General features: G+C 41.6%; 1 protein-coding gene across 1 annotated transcript in view; it reads right to left on the bottom strand.

Annotated features, from left to right (window-relative positions):
- SHC3 (SHC adaptor protein 3) overlaps window positions 1-9,261 on the bottom strand; it is a 70,146-nt gene that overhangs the window by 29,423 nt on the left and 31,462 nt on the right. The window contains 1 exon segment of the mRNA XM_018563303.1: window positions 2,833-2,896. Within this exon segment, the coding sequence (XP_018418805.1) occupies window positions 2,833-2,896 (64 nt within the window).

The following is a 9,261-nucleotide window of genomic DNA, read 5'->3' as shown; positions in this document are numbered from 1 at the left end:
CACCACGAGGCAAGCCGATGTACGGCTGATTTCAGCCGTACCAGCCTGAAGTGAATAGCCGAACAGTGTTCGGCTCACTTCACTTCTGATCGGTCATTCACTTGGCTGCCCTCGGCAGCTTTGTGAATAGACCCCTAAGTGAATAACTGAGCTGAGGTGAAGTGAGCCGAACGCTGTGTATCAGCTAAAATCAGCCGTACATCGGCTGGCTTCGGTTGCTGAGCATGTTCGGCTGAGCCAAAGTGAAGGAGCCATTCGACTCAGCCGATCCAACATTTGGATCGGCTGAGTTGAACCTCCGGCAGTTCACTCTTTGCCGCAGGCGGAACACTAGTGAGTGAATAGCCTAATCCTGCCGTTCGGCATACGGCTCAGTAATTCTGCTTGCTACCTCCAAGGTAGCGAGCAGAATTTTAAAAAATGTAAACAAAGGAAAATGAAAAAAAGAAACAGGGTCCCCCTCCCGATCTATACCAGACCCTTTAGGTCTGGTAGGAATGTTAGGAGGGATCCCAAGTAAAAAAAAACTGCTTAGGTTTCCCCCCAAAGTTATACCAGGCCCAATGGGTCTGGTAGGAATTTTAAGGGGAGAAATTAGGAGAGAAAAACGTTGGGTCCCCCCTAAAATTCTTAACCAGACCCTTAATCCAAGCAGAGGCCTGGCAAGGCAGAAAAGGGGGGGACAAAGGAGCACCCCCCTCCCTGCCATACTAGGCCACATGCTCTCAGCACTGCCCCCCTGGAAAAGCACCTTGTCCCCGTGCCGATGGGGACAAGGGCCTCTTCCCCATAAGCCCTGGGGCGTTGGTTGTGGGGGGGTCTGCAGGCAGGGGGGCTTATTTGCATTGGGGTACCCCCTTTAATAAAGGGGCACCCAGATGCCCCCCTTGTGAATGAGTGAAGGGTACGTGTACCCCTACTCATTCAGTAAAGGGTTAAAGTAAAAATGTAAATAAAGAGCCCACACTTTTGTAAAAATTCCTTTCATTGAAATAAAAACGCAACAAAAATTCCTTTATTAAAAAAATTCCCAAAAATTGATCCAATGATGTAATCCAGGGTCAATCACGGTGTACAGTGTTTGTTCTGCACCTGTCACTGTCTTCCTGCAGGTCCCAGACAAATCACCCAGCTGTTGTCATTTAGTGACAGCCCAGTGTCCTCAAGAACGCTGGGCTGTCACTGAATGACAACAACTGGGCGGAGCCAGCCATGACATCACGGCTGGCTCCACCCAGTTGTTTACATTTGCAGAGAGAATGGTCTGCAGATCGTTTGCTCGGATTCGGGGGTGACTTCAGCTCAGCCGAGCTGAAGCATATACGTTAGGCTCGGTCGAGCCACCTGGCTGCCTTCAGCTGCTGTACAGGCTATTGTGAATAGCCCGTACAGCAGCCCTTCTGTTCGGCTGAACCAGAGGGCTCTGGTGGCCGAAGTGAGCCGAAGGATTAGCTGATGCTTCGGCTTAATCCTTCGGCTCTTTTGTGAATAACGCTCTTAATCTTGTAACAAATCTCATGTAACAAAACCCATGGTATATTTACATAGTGATTCCTACCCTTAATAATAGTTTTCATTTAGAAGACCAATCTCTGCTGATCTCTGCTGACCATTACATTTTAGGAGTGATATCAACCCTGATCAATGACTCAATTTGGGCCATGCTAGAAATATGAAAGGGCCTAGGCCATAGTACACCGAAGTGATGCTAAAATGGATGCCACGGTGATACATGCAGTTCTCTAGTGAAATCTTGGTAGCTATAGTGATCCCAAAAAGTAATTTAAAAAATAGCTTCCTCTTACAAGAACCACAGTTTTCTGTAATTGCAGTTTGAATGTCACCATATTAGAGGTTCAATGCTTCTCAAAGAAGGTCATAATGAACTGCAGAGTCAAAGTCGATTACTTAGTCAAATCCCCAGGGATCTCATTAGTAGCAGTTTATCTGCAATTTCCCTCCAGCATTCTTTAGAATTGTTACATTGTATTTCTTGCTTCTAATATGTATTTTTTGCATATAATCCTCAACTCCATCTAATGGCCAGAATGCAGTTTTTTCCCAATTCACTACTGCCCATAATATTTGAAGAACATTTGGCCAGAAATAAATTAACTTTAAAGGACACGTGCAGGGAGAGTAAAACATACTCTCCCTGCAGCTCAGAGCTGGCGTGGGAAGCTGCAACTGTCACATTTTGACTCTATACTGAGAGCTGAGTGATCATGAAACCTCTGATTACTCAGCTCACAGTTTCTTCTCCCTGCAGAGAACAGTGACTGACAGTCTTCCCAGGGATTCCCCCCTCCCCTCTCTGTTCCTCCAGTGTTAATTGGAGGGATAGACACAGGGGGCAGGCACAGTTGACTCGGCTATAGAAAGGCAGAGACAACTGTCAATTAGGCAGCCAGGGTGGATCCCAACAATATTGTTGGGATCTCTCCTGCTGCGGCACGGCTCTGTGCTGACAGCGAATAGTGGGCATTAACCTGCTATCTGCTGACTTTGGGTCACAGGAGTACATTAGTAAATGTACTCCTGTGACCCAAAAAAGAGGAAGAGCCAAAAAAAGGTTTGGATTTACTTCTCTTTTGGGAAGATTCAGTTTTTATTCTCCCAGCATCTGGTTAATTCACACAGAATGGATGTACATGCAGTTTTGCTGGAAAAATAGCTATGCAAATGTATTTGCTTAATAAACATTTGCTTAATAAATAGTGTTTTTAAAACTCAAGAACGCTGGGCTGTCAAAAAATACAATCATTTTGTCAAGAAGAAATTTCTTGAAGACAATTTATAAATTTGTAAATTAAAAACATAAAAACAACATACCTTTCTTTTTTTGAAGACTCCTTTGGTCCCGGGAACAGCATCACATACTCTGCAAAATGCTTCCCTGCAAGACAAAAATAAAAATATAAGAATAATTTCACAAGAATACTTTATGAGGGCAGTAATTTGTCACCTCTGCTAGTGATTATTGCTTGGCATCCATACTGAGTGAGTTATCAGTTAAACACATTTGAGGAAGAGAACTTCTGTTTTACCTCATCTGCATACAGTGTAGAAGAGACATCAATCATCTTATAGAGCCTCTTTTAACCCACAGAAAGAACCTGTCAACTGCACAATGCTCTCACATAGGGGGCTTGTATACCCCGCAGTGATAGAAATAAACTTACGTAAAAAAATGTTTTAAAGTTTCAAAATAATAGAATCTAATAAAAATACATTTTAAAAAAATCAAAAAAACTTTGAAGACCATGCTCCTACCGCTTGCACAAAAATACACACAACTAGGACACATGTACATATATAAAGAGGCATAATTCCAGGGCCATCATTTATGGTAAACTCTAATTTGATTCTGAAAATATATATGATGTAATGCACTAAAATAATCAAAAGAAAAGTATCTGATTGAAAAAAAAAAAAACTCTAAATTGATGAGCTATTGTTTGTTTAAAACAGTATCTATAGGCGATTTTGAGTATTGCAATCTGTCACCCTTATTTGGTATCTATTTACCGGATACAGTCTCATCTTTTTTTAAGTTAATAAATCATTGAGGATTCTATTGTATTTGCATTTGTTAAAATTCCTTTTAATGTATTTTTTTCACTTAAAATATAGGTTTGATAAACAACTGAGCAAGTAATGTGTGACATACAAATTTGCCAATACCCCATTTTTATTTAGAAAATATATAATAACTTGGAGGTTATCTCTTGAGGCAAAAAAAATTGCATTCTACATTTGTATAAAAAAACAAACCCTATTGGCCCAGCAGGTAAAGGGTTAACCAAATAACACGTGACCTTTTTTTCAGATGTATCTGCTGCCATTAATATTTTCTGGGGTGTTTGATCCTAGTGGGGTGATATTTATTATTGACATGTTATTTATTGTAAAAAAGTTTGTCTTCACTTTATGTGGCAGAATTGAGCAAATTGTAATCTTTTCCATGAAGGATAGAATTAGGGACCCCTTCTCTCCTACCAACAGTGAATATATAAATGATTTGAAAAATATATGAAATCTAGCCGAATTTTATGCATACACAATTATTCACTAGTTACAGAGTACATTTCACTAGTGGGGAACAGTGACAGCAAAAAAAAACCTGTTTGTGTCCAAATCCATCTCACCTCTCTACCCAAAACTAAAAATAAGTTTTGGTATTAGATAAACTCAGTTAAGCTAAAAAAAACACTCTGTAACACGTAAAATCACGGCACAAACACAGTAAAAATGCACTGCACTGCGTTTGGAGATCTGCTGCAGATCTGGTCCAGACATGGTGTGAACATAGCCTAAGAGCAAGCCAGAATTGTGGTTCAGGTGAGCATAACTGTATTAATTTGGCTCCCACGTAACACGTAACCCTTGCAGGTCGGGGGTAGCCCCACTGCAAGGGTTAAGGTTTGATTTTCCTGGATTTCTGCTTTAAAAATTGTACTTATTGCATCATAGTGGTGAACTGTCTCAATTAATAATGAGAATGTTTCCGTTAGCAGGTTGTTTGCGTCCAGGTGCGGTTGTTTTCAGGTAATCACATGCTGTCCGATTACTTGTCAACAGCCTGCAAACAGATGCAGGTGGTGGCAGCTATCATTGGATTATGCATCGCCTCTAATGAATCTCACGGAGGAATATGTGAGACTCATACAAGTAACCCCATTTGTAGGTGTGAAAGGGGCCAGCCAGATAAGCATAAGCATGATTAATTATAACACAGTTACTGCGTACACAAAGCTGCTGAGGTTGATCAAATACAGGTAAGGTACTGTCTCAAATAAATGCAGATCTCAAAATAAATTATTTTTAGTTTTCTAAATCAGTGTTTCTCCAGCTTAGTGAGACCAGGCGCTGGTAAATCCTTTCAAAACGTTCCATGTCCCAATAGTAAAAAAAAAGTTATACTGATACAATAAAAGTATTGGAATGCAAAATATGTATTTAAAATGTATTACAGCCAAACTCCAAGAAAAATAGTAATTTGAACTCTGCACTGTGTCACTGCAAAGTATAACCTTGCAGTACATTAACTTAAAGCATGCCATGTCCTGCACATTATGCCTAGCTTCTGGGAGAGCTATGACTCATATAGTGCAGTGCTATGTAATGCTTCTTCCTCTCACACTCCAGTTTTGCTGTATGGGGACTACAAGAGGCTGACACTAGGCCAAATTTTGTTACTTAAACTTCTAGCATTTAAAAAAATACATTGCCTCTGTCAACACAGGAGCGGGAGAGCAGTGGACACCGGTGGGGACACAGATCGGTGTCCAGCGGGGAAGAGAGAAGCCTAGGGATGCACTGAATTTTCTGCCTCATTTACGGCCGTTATGGTACTTTCACTAATGCCAATGGTCAAAATTTCGGTGCATCCCTAGTTTGTGGGCACCTGACCACCTACCTATGTTGCCAAAAGCATATCCAAATTATTGAGTTCAGGTGTTTCTAGTAAAGCATAGTGTTAATACTATGCTATACAAGCCATTTTAAAAACTTGTGTGCTTCCAACCTTGTAACAGTTTGGCGAAGGCTCTTTTTTGTTCCACTTTGTTCCCTGACAGAAAGCCAGGTCAATAATAACATACTTTGAAAAGTTTGGTGTAGACCAGGGTGGACAAAACTCCGGCCCTCCAGCTGTGTTTTAACTACAAATACCAACATGTCTCTGGGAGTCATGCCTGTAACTGTAAGTCTTGCAATGCCTCATAGCTGGAGGGCTGCAATTGCCTACTCCTGGTGTAGAGGAACTGAAATGGCCTGCACAAAGCCCTGATCTTAACCCAACGAAAAGCCTATGGGACAAATTCTCACTCACAGAACACTGAATTATGAGCCAGCTCTTCTCTGTTCCCGTTAGTACCTTAACTCACATGTTCTTTTGGTTAAATGGACAAAAAATGCCACAGACACCCTATTGTGGAAAACCTTCCCAGAAGAGTGGACTCTTTATTAAAGCCAATGGTTTCAGAATGGGATGCCTAACACGCTGACATATGTGTAGTCAGGTGTCTACAAACATTTGGCACTAGGTATAAATCTAAGCATTTTACCTGCGGTATAACTATACATTTCTGTATAAATGTGAGTGCTCATGCTATGCAATACAAAAAGAAAAAGACAATAATAGAGAGTTATTGATTTATTTGTGAAATCAGCAAAGCAACAATTCTAGCAATCACAGGTAAGATCATTGTACATTGTACTGTACATTTACACCCAAAGTACCCAGTACTCTGATGATAAACTCATGTTGACTGTGATAACATAATCATTTAAACTTTGTACATTATTGTTAGCACGAGGATGAAGCCTCCACAAGAACGTCAACAATGATGGAGGATTCTACAAACTATTTGATGTGGTCATTAGGTTTGGGTCTGCTCTAGCCTTAAGGCAGGTGAATTGGATGAAACTAGTTCAACCAATGTTGATAGATGTCAGATATTAGAACAGGCCCTTGTTTCTCTTGTCCAGATCACTGTAGGACAGTGCAGTCTAAATATGTTCATCCAACAACAGTCCTGTAAAAAAAAAAACAAATACAAAAATAAATAACAAATGTGATTAGAAAATTGCATATGTATCCATCCAACCTATCTGCAATCATATGGGAATACTTTGGAAACTACACTATGTAGTTTTGCCACTATGTGTCTGACTACACAACGTGATACAACGTTTATATGTAAACTTGTTGGTTCATTGTGATATTCATGCCATGTTGAGGTATTCTGTGCATTTTGAAAACACGTGGTTTATGTCATACCATGTCTTTTAGCAAACATAAGCAAGAGGGATTTGAAGGAACAAAGTGACTGGCTGAAATCACTGACAGGCAGTAAAGCCTGCAGTTGAATATATGGCCACAGAGACTCTAAGTACAGTGTCATGTATTATGACACCATGGAGAGTGGATTAAACCCCCTGGGAGAATAGATGTGAGTTTTTCTAATCTAGTATTGTGATGTGTCCCCTGCACTACGTACAGCATTTGGACCTTGATTAGTGGTTGTGGTGCTTGTAGTGATTGCACAGATGGTGCCATGTATTCCAAAATCATAGAAGATGGAGATCACCAGCACTGACAAAAGACTATCACTATGTCTCCCTGCATGGCCCCGAAATGTTGGTTACATATGTCTTCAATAAAAAAACAAAATAATCTAACGCTTTTGACTGAGTGCTGGTGATCTCCATCTTCTATAAATTTTTCTAATCTCTCTCAAACAGGAAAGCACTGAAAAGAAGAGTCTACTCTGTATCTTTCTCTGTTTTGATACTCTGTATCTGGATCACACAGTAGTCCCCAGTGATTAGAAATGTAACATAAAACTTTTCCATGACTTAATTCGCTAAAAAAAGCAGAGAGATTTCACAGACTTTATTCAGAGAAAATGACACAGAAAACATGGCCCTAAAAAGCATTATTCAGGTGTTTAATAAACTTTGTGACCCCAAAAAGCAGCAAACTGTAGAAAGACATGTTTTTTTCTAGAGAGCAAGAAAGTGTGGACAGCTCTGTCACAGAACTGAAAATGCTAGCAGCAAGCTGTGAGTTTAGAGATATCAGAGACTTCCTCATCAGAGACAGGATAGTGTATGGAATGCAAGATTCTCACCTCAGAGACAGAGAGACTTCTAAGACAGGAAGATCTGGGTCTAGAGAAATGTATTCACCTATTGTTAGGATCGTGGTGTGAGCCCGAAGTGACGAGGAGGACCTCCCTTGCAACCCCGTCTGATGACCACTGGGGTTGAGAACAGTAGGTTCAGGCAGGGGATGCACGAGTGCCGGATGCGGATCTTGAGGCCACAAGGTCTACTTGATGACCTAGCAGAATGGCCGTCGTGCTAGAAGGATACAGCAAAAGGGAGAGTGAGAGACAAGCCGGGTCAATTAACGTGCGGGCAGCAGAGTACCGGGGGTTAACCAGAGAAGGGTCAATGGACAAGCCGGGTCAATAACGTGCGGGCAGCACAGTACCAGGGGTTAACCAGAGAAGGGTCAATGGACAAGCCGGGTCAATAACGTGCGGGCAGCAGAGTACCAGGGGTTAACCAGAGAAGGGTCAATGGACAAGCCGGGTCAATATTTAGGAAGGCACTGGAGACAGGAATCACAATGGGGAAGAGCAGGAACAAGGCAAGGCAAGGCAAGGCACAAGGGAACAGGCAAAAGCACCACAGAACCCTCCAGTGCTGGCTGAAGATCACCCAGCACTGAATGGGCGTCCTGCGGCGTCTTATATAGCCCGAGGACGTGCTACTGCGCATGCGCCGGCGTGATGACGTCACCGCGCCGTATTGCCGCGATGACGTCACGCCGCGCGGGACGTGACCCGCTGGGCCGTCTTCCATTTGCGCCTGCGCGGCCGGGACGTGCCGGTGGACGCCCTCTATGTCTGCGTCCCTGCAGAGGGACTCGGCATCTTCCCCGGGCAGGTACCTGACACCTATGCAGAGCCTCTCATCTGACAAAAGAAAGTCACAAGATGATTGAAGGTTCAATGAACGACAATGTGCATACACTATCTAGTAGGGGCGCATACAACAGAACATTAAAGCGTACCCACACCTTGCGAATATCTGTAAATATTATTTTTGGGTGAATAATGCCAAAAATTAATTTTCTTCATGTTTTTTTCCTCAGTTCCAATGTAGTGTGTTGTCATAATTATGGCCACTAGATAGAGCTTACTTAGAGCTTACTTATTTCCTATGCACATCAGCTCCATCAAGTAGCCATAATGTATTATTATAACACACTACATTGGAACTGGGAAAAATACATATTGAGAACATTTGTTTTTGACATTACATACCCAAAATGAATGTTCACAAATATCTGAAGAGCGAAGGGGCCCCACAAATTATTTTTTGAATGCACATTTTCATTACCAAAGCATGTGATTGTATGTGATATCCAAATTTTGACTTTTTCTCAAATGCCAGTAGATGAGCCCTAATCTCCATCTTTAACCACTCCCTCCTGCTGCTGAGACATATGCAGGAACAGTGACACATGACTGTCACAGGAAGATCAGAGATGTCTTCAACATTTTTTGGGAGATACTAGAGCTGAATTATGGTCATTTTGTTGACTGCTTATGCACAGGCGAGTTATTTGTTAGCTGCATATTTCAAGGGAAAAGGGTTGCTTTAAGTGCCTTAACAAATATATCTGACCTATCATTTTAAATGGAACCTTAGGCTTTCAAACCTCTTTAGGTATATATATATATA

This window comes from Nanorana parkeri, unplaced genomic scaffold, assembly GCF_000935625.1.
Source record: "Nanorana parkeri isolate BGI_ZX_2015 unplaced genomic scaffold, ASM93562v1 scaffold651, whole genome shotgun sequence".
Classification (NCBI taxonomy): Eukaryota; Metazoa; Chordata; class Amphibia; order Anura; family Dicroglossidae; genus Nanorana; species Nanorana parkeri.
The sequence above is the reverse complement of the archived record's forward strand: the minus strand, read 5'-3'. Positions and strand labels throughout refer to the sequence as shown.